Raw genomic sequence first — 13,817 nt, forward strand, 5'->3', positions numbered from 1 at the left:
CTGTTGATATCGTTGACTGGCATTCTGGCCAGTAGTTCCACGAGGAGTACATGAAAATATAGATGAAAATGAGCAATGACTGGCGGTGGTTTTGGAAGTTGAAGTAGATTTGAAGTTGGCATGTTTGTGTCAGTCATCCATTTGATATCATCTGGTAGAGAATAAAAGAAGTCGACGTAGGTACCGAAATGAGTTGTATAAAGAGTGTAAATTTCTTCTTGTGTCAAGTTTTCTTTCAAATGGTTACTTGAACTTATCCTGCTACTGTTTTCTAATTCCAAGTCCTGTTCTACGATAACACTAAATTTAATTTTTTGTACAAAAACCCTCAAATTGTATTGTTCTTCTGCATTTTCTTCAGGTAATGGTGATGGTAATTGAGTTCTAGAAAACGCATGTCTTATCATACAAGGTCGTTCCCATCCTTCACTCTGAAATTTATCCAATTCATAACATGCCCAAAAAATACGTCGTCGTTGTTCTGCTTCAGTCTGTGTCAGGTTGGGATCAATGTTGTTTTCATCATGTAATCCTAGTTCAAGACACATTCTGAATGCCATACCAGAATAGATCCAATGTCTACAGTGATATGATCCAGGGCGATAGATCTGAGGAGAAGGCTCATAGAGACTGAGTAAATAAGTTGCAACGACTGTACTCAGACGAGGTACATCCATAAAATCCTCAACTAATCGTTTGGCTCTATGAAAAAAGATGTCTGGTTTTGGACAGCCTGGTAAATCAATAAATCGAGCAGAGAGTGCATAGATTGCATTGAGAAGTAATGGTGTGATAAATTGACCTTTCACTTTGAGTTGTTCATGAAAATAAGAAGGTATGATACACTGTAGTAATTTGTGCCTTGTATTAAAGAATTCATCAATCAAACTCATTTGAATTTGTGCTGAGGGCATCTCGATCGATCCAGAGTATCTACTTGGTAAAGGCGGATCGACTGTCCAGACGATGAAGTCACCAAATGAACCTGCAGGTAACCAGAGTTTTTCAGATAATTTTGATCCATTCACTGATGGAGGCTTTTTTAATACGTCACCCAAACAAGCAAGCATATTGCTCACTCTTGATTCTAACATGGGTCCTTTTCTCTTTAATTTGGTATGATTCTCATCTATTATTTCTGAAAAGAGAATGTCTTCTTTTCCTGTTTCTTTTACTGCTACTCCTACTGGACCAGAAGGGTTTAGTGACTCAGTTGAGGACAAGTCACTGTTGATCAAAAGTTGTGTTTGATTGACTTGATTGTCATCTGTTTCTAAAGATCCGTCTTTGTATAATGAACAAGCTAAGCTACGAGCTATATTATTTAAGAAGAAGAAAAATAAAAATAAATAAATAGGCAATAGAATTTACATATTTATTCTTGTTACCTTTGCACTATTTGGATAACAAAAGAGTGTTATTTAACAAACAAGATATTTCTCTTTATTTATTACCTGCATACATGGTCGTAATCCATCGCACTTACAAAACAAAATAATTAATAAAAAAAAGAGAAAAGAGATAACAAAAAGATACCTTAATCTTTTTTGCTCTACACGTATAACATGCCCTTCCAACTCTGAGTCTATTGCCATTATCTGTTCTTTTTCTCTTTTTGGATTCCATAACAACTTTTTTTATGCAAATAATTGTATAAAAAAATAAAAACAAAAATAAAAAAAATAAAATAAAATAAAATAAAATAAAATAAAAAGTATCCAATCATAAAATAAAGCTTTTAAAACTACTAACCTAACAATGAGTTTAATTCTCTAGAGTACATACGTTTAAAAATCATTTTTATTCATCTCTTTTTTATTCTTTAAAAAAAAGTGAGAGAAAAGGCAGTAAAAGATCATAAACAACTGTAATATTCTTATAAATACAGAGAGAATTTATATGAAAAAAAAATATTGCACATCAAAAAGACTATATAAAATTCCTTTTATTAGTCATCCATTGATTCGTTCTGCTGTTTAGAATTCCTATAAAATGAAGGCAAGATCATATTGTATGAATTAAATTAAATCTCAGTGGGTTAAACCTGTTACTGTATTGCACATCAAGCATTTATGTCAATAATAAGAGAAAGCATAAAAAAGCCATTGTTTATCCAATAAAAAGAGCAAAAAAAAATATTACTCAAAGCAAGAATGTTATATAAAGGCTTGTGTCTGGGCTTAAAGAAACGATAAAGACAATAAGTCACTTTCAATTAGACTATGAATAGTATGATTATGCTACTTGGATAATATCAAAGAGCTGGATGATGAAACATTATGCCTTTAAAGCATTGTTACTTTTCTAATTTTTACAATAAAGCATTCAATTTTTTATCATTTCTAATACAATTCGCCCTTTTCTTGTTGATAAAGAAGAAATAGTCGGACCAAGTCGACTAATTATCAACCTGGGACTATTGTCACAAACATAAATGACATTTGATCCAGAAGCAGTATCCTTTTATTTTAAAGAATATAGTACGCTATAATATCAATAATATGCCTTTGACGCTTGATCATCTCTTTTCAAATATTTAGAGAGCACCGTACTTTTTATATAAAAAAAAAAGGAATCGGTATTTAGACAACAGATTGCATAAAGATGTTTAATAGTGTAAAGATACCATGAGTGCTTTAATGACTGTTTAATTTAGTGTCTTAAATTGAATAAACGTAGAGATTATGAAATATTAAAAACATTGGTTTCTTGTCTATGCGAATCTATAGTCCTTTTGATGCTCAAAATGCTTCTTATTCTATTTTACTGCATGAAATGAATTATTTTCATTGGCTGATTTGATCAGTTGAGATTCCCCATACAATTCTTTTTTTTTTTCCCTGTAACACATCCTTGTCACACTAAAAAAAATTATTTTTTTTACCACGTTTTTTCCCTTTTTCCTCTTTCTTTTCTTTTTTTTTTTTTTCTTTTTACTAAAATGAAAAGATTCAACAATGAACCTTCTTCTTCCGGAAGGCATGTGCCAGTAGATCTTCAACTCAGCGATTCACCTGTTTATTTCATTGGTCCAGCAAACAGAAGCAACCCAATGTCTCAAGTTCGTACAAAACTCTTAGGCACTGTTCACTTTTATGATAGAAAGATAAAATGGAATAGAGTCACACTTCAATTCGTAGGAAAGGCAGGGATTGATATCGAAGCACCTCGTTCATCTCTTCCACCGGGTTTTGCAGCTGATGATTCAGCGAGCACAAGGATACATACAGTTGTGCCTATCTGTGAAGTAGAAAAGGAACTCATCTTTTCAGGTGAAGAGTCTATTGAATTTGGCCTCCATTTACCTTCCCATTTGCCTGCCAGTAGTAGAACAAATCACTCTTTTGTAGAATACACTTTGATAGCAAATTTCTCGGCTGGTACATTTTTTAAAAAATACAAGACTCACAAGACAGTGACAATCCACAGACATTATCTTCCTAGTCTGAGCGCAATGATTCCCACGATGGAATATTCGGGTGTAAAAGAATGGTTTGAGTGGTCGGTTGAGTTACCTAAGGCGACTGCAATTCAATCGGGTGAAATAGTCATTGCCTTTCGATGCAGTGTAGAAAAAGAACGGGTGGAGGTAGATAGGGTTGAGTTGGCTGTGGATGAAATAGAAAACTACAGGTAAGAGCCCTCCCTGTCTTTCAACTGTTACGGTCGAAAACATTAACACAAAAACATACAGGTTTTGTACTAAACAAGGTGTTCATAACCTACCACCTATCGTCACACGCTTTCCTTCTGCTACATATCATATGCCCTCATTTTCAGAATATTCAGACACTCACTTTATTCGAGTTCCCCTATCTGTCAGCAAGGATCCCAAGGTGCGATCGATTCATACTCATCAATTTGATCCCTTTCTGGAAATCAGTCATCGTTGTCGGTTGACTGTTCATTTCAATAAATTACCCAATATAGAAATCGAACCACTGGTACTTGGATTCCCTATTATCATCACTGATTATCCTTCATCTTCTATACCTGAACCAACTCTGTCCAATAACTTGACTTATACAGAAACAGAAACATCTCAACCCAATGGACGTACAGTTGTTGGTGGAGACGATGCTGTAAATGTAGACCTTGATTTACCCGAATATACACCAAGATATGAAGAGCATACCTCTCTATAAATGTAAATCTAGATTTCTCCTCCCATTCTCCTTTTTTAGTTACACTAATAATACTTGTACATATTCATTTGCAAACAAAAAATAAACAATTTATAAATGGTTTCTTTTATTTAAAAAAGAGCAAAACCATAAGGTGGTTGTCTAATTATGTTCCACTTGTCATCATATTCAGACCATAAAGTCCATCCAAGTTCTTTATAGATCTCATTACGTACTTTCCAAACTTTAGCAACATCTTTTACAGCCGTAGATGTGAAGGATGCCTCAGACAAGTATTTCTCGATGGCTTTCAGAGCATTACCAGGGTGACCAGCCTTGCGTTCTTGCTTTACCTTGATTAATAAAGAAGCCAAATCCTTGGAGCTATCATCAGACGTCCACTGCTGCAATGCTTTCACACTGGCATTAAACGCATCCAAATTTTCAGCAGCATCTGATATAGCAGCATAAGCAATTGCTTTTTGCTTGAGGGCATTGATCAGTTGCTTTTTCTTTTGATCATTTTCTTTGCGCTTCTGCTTTTGCTCATCTGTTTCGTTTTCGGCCTGTTTAAGTCCATAAAACTCGGAAAGTTCGCGTTCATTCAATTGAGAGATGATGGTGTCTGAGATTTTGATGATTTCATTTGCTTGAGCCTCACTCAATTTTCCAGGTGTCAACAGGCTGTCAACATCCGTACTTCCAGAAGCAGTCCATAAGCTATTCAATTTGTATTCTAAAAAGTTGATATCGTTGGCATATTCGGTTTCAAGTTTAGACAAAAGGTTCTTGTATGCTGCAGAATCAGCTTCAAACTTTTTGAGATAGGAAATTTCAAGGTCACGAGTAGCATTCTTCAACTGTCGCTCAATTTCCTCTTCTGTTGGCTTCTTGTCGTCTTTTTCATCACTAGGTTTGCTCTCGACAATAAGTGGGGGAACTGTATAGATAACCTTGTACTGACCACCTTCGACGTTACTCATAAAGGTCAATTTTCCGAAAAGGGCATCACCAGCCTTGACGTCTTTTGGCAAAGCGTCCTTTCCAGCAGGAGGAGCAATATACAACACCTTGATGTTTTTACGCTCCAAATTGAATTTTGTAAGTGTAGAGTTACCGTTCTTGTAAGCATCAGCAATGTTTTGAAACGTGTTGAAATTAACCGCCTTCAGATCAAGATCCAATTCGCAAATAACATCCTTTAATTTCTCAAGCACATTTTCTTCTTCTGTAGAGAGTTGAAGCATAATCGTGTATTCTCCCTTCTGGCTGAGCTTGATATTGTGATCAAATACATCAAGATAACCAACTACCTTACGGTTTGTATCATAAACAATACCAAACACACCAGCCAAAAAGTGTTCGTAAAGCTGATTCATGACTGTAGGGAAACGAGCAGTGATGGTCGTAGCTGAATCGATAGTAAAGTTGTATCGAAGAACAAGTTGATACAATACACGACTGCTAGGAAGCATGTCACGACATGGGTGCATAGGAGTAATGGTAGACTCAGCAGGTCGAATGTATTTTCTCAACTTGGAGAAAGAAACCTTTACGTCCAATCCATCCTCTCTACGAAGAGGAGCAGAGATGTCTAAACGAGTAAGCTGGGGCTCCAAATGGACTGTACTTTGACCATTGGCAAGATTTCCGGTGATTTGAATGCCATGAAAGTTGAGACTAATGTTGACCACATGTTTACCAAGAGCAGACCAGAATTGGGCAAGACAAAGTTCGAGTGTAAGGTTGGCACGAACAGAAAAGTGTTTCTTGATAATTTGCTCTTCAGATGAAGGATTACCAAACGAGCCATCACCCAATAAGAATGAATAAGCATGCTTTCCCTTTTGGTTCTGTTTGGGGACAAGTTGAAGAAGATGGAGCATGAAGCGTGCAGGTGATGTCTCGGCTGGAGCACGCGATCTGATCACTAGTTCACAGCTTGTGGCACCTTCAGGAACTTGAATAAAGTTTCTACTAATGAATCCAGGGTCAAATTCGATATTTTTAAATTCAATAGAGCCATTTGATGGTAACTGTGGTTTGACGACAGACACTGGAACACGGAACAAAGGTCCGCGTTCGGGTGATGAAGTATCATAGCCCAACACTTCACCATAGTGGAACTTGTTTTGGGAGAGGGATGTGGGATCAACCTTGACTTGGAAAGCATTTCCACCAGAGTGAATATAGAGATAATCAGGTACAGTAATCCAGGACTCTGAGGCGATAAGAGCTACACGAGCCTCATAATTAAACTTTGCCTCATTGTATTTAGGGTTTTCTGGGTCGAATTCACCCATAAATTTGGGTTGGACCTTGGTAGTGATGTATTGAATTCCGTTGGTCTCTTCAGCTTCACGAAGATAGATACCACGTTGAACACCTCGCTTTTGTACAGTTACCTTGAACAAAAGGTCCAAGTCTTTACGATCCTTATAGTTTTCGAGATATTCGTATGCTTTATCGACTTGAATAAAGCCAACACCAAGGGGATCTTCAACTGATTTAGCTGTTTGTACAACAGCATTCTTTAATCTGTAGGGTGTGTATTCCTCCTTTTGTGCTTTTAAAGCTGAAACAAGTAAAGCAATGCAACCGCATGCATTAGGACTACAGTTGACTGTTAATTAAACGTCTTTGCTTGTATGGTCTCTATCCACTGTACCTGGACATACTCGTTCCGTTCTTCAAGTCCAACTTGTTCAAAACGTAAACAGGAATGCTTGTGATTGCACTTCCAGGAGCATAAATGTCAACACCGTGGTAACCATCTGAAGTAGGACCTCTTGAAGACCATGTGAAGGGACGCTCTGTTACAGATTCGAGCAAGGCATATTCAGCTTGCATCTGGGAATGCTTAACGTATGCACCGACAGTGATAAAGCTAGCATCCATACCAGCAGGGGCGCCAATGGAACTGTAGCATGGTCCATCGTTACCAGCACTAGTAACAAAGATACAACCTGATTTGCCGATAGCTTCATTAGCTAATAATTTAATGAAATGTCCATCTGTAGGCAAGCCACTGGATTCACCGTAAGACATGTTTGCCAAATCTACTTTATGGTTTGCAAGATGAGCTGCAGCACGAGTTAACCCAGGGCCAGTTTCCATGGAGCCAAGACGGGCATCACCAATACGAAGAGAGATGAGTTGTGCACCAGGCGCGACCTAGTAAGAAAAAATTAACAATTCGTGCCTTTTTTTTTTCTTTGCTGAAACATACACCATTCAATGCAGGTTCATCTGGAAAGTTGGCAGCAGTGATACCGGCAACATGAGTGCCGTGACTGCCTGACAATGTTACAATACTACAAAAATAGATTATTAAGAAATACAGTTACTGATTAGATAATTTAATTGCTTACCTAAGAATGTCACCATCGTTGTAAATGTTTACAGAGAAATTGAGTAAGTCAGCCTTTCCAAATCTGTGGTATTGTAACTCTTTTCGGTAGTCAGTTAAGCAAGGTTGACCTACAAAAGATTTTTTTTCCATATTAGGTCTCAATTACCTTTTAGAGAAAAACTTACCTCTAAGGTCTCCGCTTTCATCAACATCAATGACAGCTCTCCAATCTTTACCGTCAAAGAACAAGACGCAATCAAGAAGAACTCCAGGATCTTCATAATTCTTGTCAAGGTTTTTTAATGATTCGACGCGGGCTTCCAGTTCAGACTTTTCAGATTCATCCAACTTATCGGTCGTCTTGATATAATCAGCAAGACGACGTTGCGCCTCGCTGAGAAGTTGAGCTTGTTTTTTAATAAAGTTTTGGCGACGTTCCTGATGTTACAAAATATCTGATTAGATTCAAGAAAATAAGATAAAAAAGGAATTTATTACCGCTTTGATCCTATTTTTCAATTCAGTTGGGAATAGCTCATATGCACTTTTAACACCAACTCGATATTCTCCACTAGGATTGTTCCATGAACTGTCCAAGATCAATTTACGTCCACTTTGACCTTCAATGACATTCAAACCATCCTCAGTAGTTGGCTTCACTTTCTTTGATGTGTCCACATCACCTATTCTACTTTTTTAGAACACACGCTTTCCTACAGTCTTCATTCACACACGTTACCTCCTCCTGTACAATCTACGATATCGAGCAGCTTTGGTTTTCCATCGGTTGTCACCTGCATACCAGCCGCTCCAGGGTCAACACCTAAAGAGTGGATAATGTCTCAATATCGATCGAAATCTTTTTGTTTGAAAGGTGGCCTCTCGTCCGTTTTATCACTTGCCTGTATCCAAGATAGCAATCACTGTTCCTCTACCGTCATATTCAGGGTACTTTTTTATAAAGCTTGCAGCTTGAGTGTCTTGTTTAGGCATGAGCCCATTAACAGGGTATTCTTGAATGGGTTTTGAACTGTGAGTCATTTAAAGAATAGAAAGAGAAGAAGAAAAAAAGGTACGCGTGTACAAATAGGCAGAAAAAAGAAACGGCTGCTGTGTTTTAATTTCTAATTTCTCAGGCTCATTTTGTCATGTTTTTGGGGACAATGTAACCTCCATTTTCTGGTGCTTGTATAAGCTGCTTTTTTAAATGGGTTATACAAACTACCTTTCGCGTATTCATTTATATAAATGAGTATGCCTTGATATCCTTTCTATTGTTAGTTGGATGTATACAATGAAACGAATATTAAAACCATCAGTATTCCTGTGTTGATATAACGTGTTTGAAATGGCGTACATTAGGTTTTTATTTAGTTAAAATAGGTATCATTGTCAGTCTTATTCCCATCATCTTTTAGAAGGCGTAAGAGCAATCTTTAATCCAAATGATTACAAGATGTTTTGTTTTGTAAAGAAGTATAAAAGTATTATCAATGATAAACTTGGCTCAAACAGTCATAACTTGTCAACTAGGGCAATCATTACGAGGTTTGATGGAAAACTGATTGACTTTTAGCTTGTGATTTTTGATCAACTTCGTCAGCAATAGAGTTAATACATTGATAGTATATGAAGACTTGGCTTTAGTGAACATATTATTAAAACGTATCAACTATCATGCTTTAATAGCTCAAAAGCCGTTTTATTGAGCTAGAAAAAATTTCTCGTTAGCAGTACATGAATCCTATTTTTTATCACTGGTCTCAAACAGTGACATAGGAAAGGTAAATTTGCATAAGAAAACTAAAGGATTTCAGGGACTATATTTTTTTATCAGCTATCATTGTAATCTGCTGAACATTAAAAACGTTATTAATCAAATTGATGATATATTTTGAAATAGTAGGGAGGGGAGATTAATGTTTTTATACCATGGGTTACATGTAGGAATAGGTATCCAAGTTTTAAATTAACTACATCTCTTGTTTCAAAAGCAATTTTTTTTTCTACATTGAACATGGCTTTCACAGAAAGGTAAAGATCAATTCTGCCTACATACATGTGCCTTTATGAAAGAAAAAAAAAACAGAGGTCTTTAAAAAGTTAATGCCGAAAGTAGTGATACAAACAAAATATGAGGAAATACCATTCATGGTGAATGCTTTTTAATTTTTGCTGAGGAGATTCCCTTCTATTTAACGTACGGAATTAAATAATAGCTTATTATTTATTATACATCATCAAACAATCCACTGTATTTGTCTATTTGTGGTCTAGAAAGGTATTGCTTTGAGCAATGGCAGTTGGTCAAATGAATAGCTGGCAGCCACGGTCAGGAAGTTGGAAAAAACCTGATGGGTCTTTACCTTAGACCCAACATGTTGGATAGATATAAGACATCTGATCTAGGCTTTTAAATAAAAAAACCGAGGACTGGACAAAGACATCCTCGAATCTTATCCCCAATGCTTATCAAAGGGAGCCTTATTTAACCACCAGTTTGAGGGCTGGTTTCCTTGGCAGCATGACTAAACTGAGACAAACTCAAGAAGCGCTTTAGACAATTTTAAGTAAATCACAAATTGCGTGAAAGAATGTCAAAGTGATTGACTATCAAAAGATAGCCTATTAACATTATCCGCTGATTTTTTATGGAACTAAAGCATATTTAAAGGTAGAATCAATAAAGATAACTTTTCGTCCATCAAGAAATTACACTTCTCCCTAGTAGCACCACATGTCAGCCAGTTTATTTTCCCATTACGACCTGAGTCATGAATGACTGCGAAAGTTATGGTTTGGACCTGGCATAAAAGTTACAAGAAGTTCATAAACAATACACAAAGAAAAGAGGATAATATCCAGATAACCACGTAATGGGTTCTTATTAAAGTATTTATCATACAAAAATTCAATAAACCATCCTTTCATGATCAGGTTGATTTATGAAGATCCTCTTCTTCGCGTGAGCTATCCTTGTAGAATGGGTTCAATCGTTCATTTTTTGTAAACTCAGTATGGGCACTGTAAGCGTCAAGGGTTCGAGTGATAAAGTCGATCTCACCAAGATAAGGACGAGAAGAGTTGATGGGATCATTTGTTGCCCAAGGGGTTGTCACATCAAAGGCCAGCAACCTGAATGGTCTTTTCCAACCGTAAAGCTTGAGTTATCTGCAGTCGATTGCACTGATAGCGCCAATTCCCACACGTGTAGACCCTCAAGTGTTCATGCTGTCAGACATGGCCATTTTGGAGTTGGAAATACGACTTTAAAACATTTGATGGGCTATTAACATTTCTTTCGGTTAAAGTCACCGCATTGGCACCAGAAATGAAGGGGGGGGGGAGGAGACGGATTGGGTGATGCTTGAGAGAAATGTAAAGAGCACTATAGACTATAAACTTGGCTTGAATAAAAAAAAAGTGTGGACTGTCTAATGCTAGTAATTCAGATGGGTAGTAAGTCGTATAGCTTCACTGGTTTTCTCAGATATTTTTATTTTGAATTCAAGTGTCTCGTGTGTATAAGCATGATTTTATAGACAACGTGCTTTCACAAAACTTTCTTTATCGCTCAACGATCCCGATTGAGACATGGATGGTGATGAACAAGAGCAGGAGAGAAAGCGAGGGAGGTTGAGGAGGAATCTGATGTTATTAAACGTGTTGGAAAAAGATTGAAAGATACCAAAGGCCTTGTAAAGTACAAGGTTGATTCATGTTTTATTAGTCATTGATCATGTTTACTAAAAGAAATCACTGGTAGAATGAGTGCTAGCGGTCAAATAGCTCAAACGATTATTTTCTTCTTCTTCTTGTACGGATGAAACTCTTCTGTGAGCCATGTAACCACCTTGTCTTAGATCCAATAGGTTCAGTAATGTATGATATAAGAATTTATAAGCCCAAATGTTGCCTCTGACACGACGTATATCAACAACATAGAGACCAGGCAAATTTTCTATTTTAGATAATTCAACCGTGAATTGAACTTCTTCTGCTGTATCCACACCTTGTTCACCATAGATGCTTTCTTCATGTCGATGGTTATTGTTATTAAAGAATAACTTTAATGAATTTCTTTTTGGTTGATGATGTTTAGAAGGTCGAATGCATTTTATTTTAAAGTCGTGAACTCGCTTCATTGAAATTCCCATTGATTTTAATGCATCTTTAATTGTAAATAATATTTCATTGGGTGCTTTGGATGTAAGCGCGTCTTGATCAACAGCCCCTTTGTGTATTCGGAGTTTCGAATCGTTAAAATCGGCTGCATAGGAACCAAGTGGTTTGCCGATAGACATGGCACGAATAGGGTGAATGGAACTCACTGGTCTTTCAGGTAAATTAAATCTTTCGTAGGTATTATTGTTATTATTAATATTGTTATTATTGTCTTTAAAGAAGTGAGTAGACAGTATTCGATGACAAGAGACTTACTTGTGTGTTTGCTATTACGTTTAAACCAATTCTTAAACTTTTTTCCTTTGGATGCTTTCTTTTGAGTCATGATTGTTTGTTCGGAAACAGAAGGTAAAATAGTTAGTTTTGGTTGTTTTCTATCTTGTGTATCGCTCATCGTTCTTTGACGTGGTTGAGCACTTTGGGATCGAATTGGTGTTGGTGATGTTTTCCGGACAGAGACATGTCTTGAAATAGCCGAAAAGAATTTGGATTGAAATAATGAATTTGATTTTTCTTGTTCAAAGACATCTCTTTTTTCTTCTGGTGTCGAAGGATGGCTTTGTTCTTCATCATCCTCTTCATTGACGACCAAAGAAGGAACATCCTCTATGCTTTGTGTTGTACAAATGACCCCATGCTCTTGATCCCGAGATTCCGATAGATTGTTTGTCTGTGATACGGAAATAGATAACCGAGCGTCCGAGGCTATAGATTCCAATTCTTGGATAGATTTATATAACAAGTCATGATATTCTTCCAACCAAGGATGAGATCTGATTTCATCCATTGTACATCGTTTACTGGGATCGGGTACAAGCATACGTTTAAGTAAATCTTTGGCTTCTTCACTCATTGAAGTGGGTAATTCGAGTGGGGTACTGAGGATATATTTGTACAACAAGTGAATATTAGCTCCTTGTGGGTTATTGGGATCATCATCAAAGGGTAAATAACCACACAACATAGCAAACAAGATCACACCGCAAGACCAAATATCGACAGCTGTTCCCACATAATGAATGTTCTCATCGTCATTGATAACCAGCTCTGGTGCTGCATAACAAGGTGAACCACATGAAGTGACCATTAAGTCCTGATTTTCCAATTTAAATCGATTGGCAAAACCAAAGTCAGTGATGATAATATCTCGGTCTTTACTTAACAGCAAGTTTTCCTGTTGATTTCATGAGTATTTGATAATACAGTCTATTGTTGAGAACACTTTACATTACCAATTTAAGATCTCTGTGAACGATATGTTTCTGATGCATGTAATGTACACCACTGATCAATTGAGCAAATAATCTTTTGGCTTCATTTTCTTGTAAATAATGATGCTTTAAGATGTAATCAAATAATTCACCACCTAATGGACATGAGGAGGAATTAGTGCAAAAATATAATTTATATTTGATTTCCTTGTATATACCAAATGCACGTTGTAAGACAATACCAATGTAATTCTTTATATCCAATACTTCATATAAGCTTACGATATGAGGATGACAAACAGACTGAAATCATTAGTGTCCATACCTCATCCGATCTCTCTTTACCTTCAAAACAGATATCTCTCTTTCCAGTTTGGTTTCTAATGATGCTTGTCGAACGTGTTCTTTCTTTATTAACTTGATAGCAACCTAATCCTACTTAATATCATTTACATATTCTCTCTCTCTCTATTCTACTCACATCTTGTTCTGTTTCCACATGAACACCAGCTTTCACCTTGGCAAATTCACCTTCACCTAACGTTTGAAGCAGTAAATAAGGTCCAAAATAAGTAGGTGTTTTGTGCCTGGATTCATAACCATATTTTTTGTAAATCTCTTGATGCCAGCTATCATCCTGTTCAAATTCACTATTTGCAATCATAGGATAAACTCGTTGATAGTTTAATGTCTCATTCATCGTTTTCAAAGAAGAAGGAAAAAAAAAAAAAAAAAAAAAAAAATTGTGTTTAATTTAAAAAAAAAAACGTGATAGTGTGACACATGTACAAAAAAGAATGTCTTGATTTTATTTTCACTGTCAATAATAAAGTAGTAAAATAAATGCTATTTAAACTTACTATATAAAATAAACACGCGCTTTTATTTTTTATTTTTAAAAGTTGAGAGTTGAGAAATAAGTTTATCATTTCGCTTTATACTTGT

General features: G+C 36.3%; 5 protein-coding genes across 5 annotated transcripts; 2 read left to right on the forward strand and 3 right to left on the reverse strand.

The window, feature by feature from the left end:
- Positions 1 to 889: 889 nt before the first annotated feature.
- RO3G_04300 (uncharacterized protein) lies at positions 890 to 1,024 on the reverse strand (the record flags this gene model as incomplete). Its single annotated transcript, XM_067658890.1, has 1 exon — positions 890 to 1,024. The coding sequence occupies one exon, from the start codon at positions 1,022 to 1,024 to the stop codon at positions 890 to 892; it is 135 nt and encodes a 44-aa protein (XP_067514991.1).
- Positions 1,025 to 2,941: 1,917 nt separating this feature from the next.
- RO3G_04301 (uncharacterized protein) lies at positions 2,942 to 4,145 on the forward strand (the record flags this gene model as incomplete). Its single annotated transcript, XM_067658891.1, has 2 exons — positions 2,942 to 3,633; positions 3,695 to 4,145. 2 exons carry the CDS (start codon positions 2,942 to 2,944, stop codon positions 4,143 to 4,145), a joined length of 1,143 nt encoding a protein of 380 aa, XP_067514992.1.
- Positions 4,146 to 4,255: 110 nt separating this feature from the next.
- On the reverse strand, positions 4,256 to 8,517 carry RO3G_04302 (uncharacterized protein; the record flags this gene model as incomplete). Its single annotated transcript, XM_067658892.1, has 8 exons — positions 4,256 to 6,737; positions 6,793 to 7,298; positions 7,354 to 7,438; positions 7,496 to 7,604; positions 7,662 to 7,914; positions 7,975 to 8,159; positions 8,216 to 8,299; positions 8,412 to 8,517. 8 exons carry the CDS (start codon positions 8,515 to 8,517, stop codon positions 4,256 to 4,258), a joined length of 3,810 nt encoding a protein of 1,269 aa, XP_067514993.1.
- A 976-nt stretch (positions 8,518 to 9,493) lies between these two features.
- On the forward strand, positions 9,494 to 10,036 carry RO3G_04303 (uncharacterized protein; the record flags this gene model as incomplete). Its single annotated transcript, XM_067658893.1, has 2 exons — positions 9,494 to 9,510; positions 9,886 to 10,036. 2 exons carry the CDS (start codon positions 9,494 to 9,496, stop codon positions 10,034 to 10,036), a joined length of 168 nt encoding a protein of 55 aa, XP_067514994.1.
- Positions 10,037 to 11,222: 1,186 nt separating this feature from the next.
- Positions 11,223 to 13,536, reverse strand: RO3G_04304 (uncharacterized protein; the record flags this gene model as incomplete). The annotated part of the gene is made up of 5 exons (XM_067658894.1): positions 11,223 to 11,872; positions 11,917 to 12,835; positions 12,894 to 13,175; positions 13,218 to 13,301; positions 13,354 to 13,536. The coding sequence occupies 5 exons, from the start codon at positions 13,534 to 13,536 to the stop codon at positions 11,223 to 11,225; spliced, it is 2,118 nt and encodes a 705-aa protein (XP_067514995.1).
- Positions 13,537 to 13,817: the final 281 nt, after the last annotated feature.

The sequence above is a fragment of the Rhizopus delemar genome, genomic scaffold (assembly GCF_000149305.1).
Source record: "Rhizopus delemar RA 99-880 supercont3.3 genomic scaffold, whole genome shotgun sequence".
In the NCBI taxonomy this organism is placed as follows: Eukaryota; Fungi; Mucoromycota; class Mucoromycetes; order Mucorales; family Rhizopodaceae; genus Rhizopus; species Rhizopus delemar.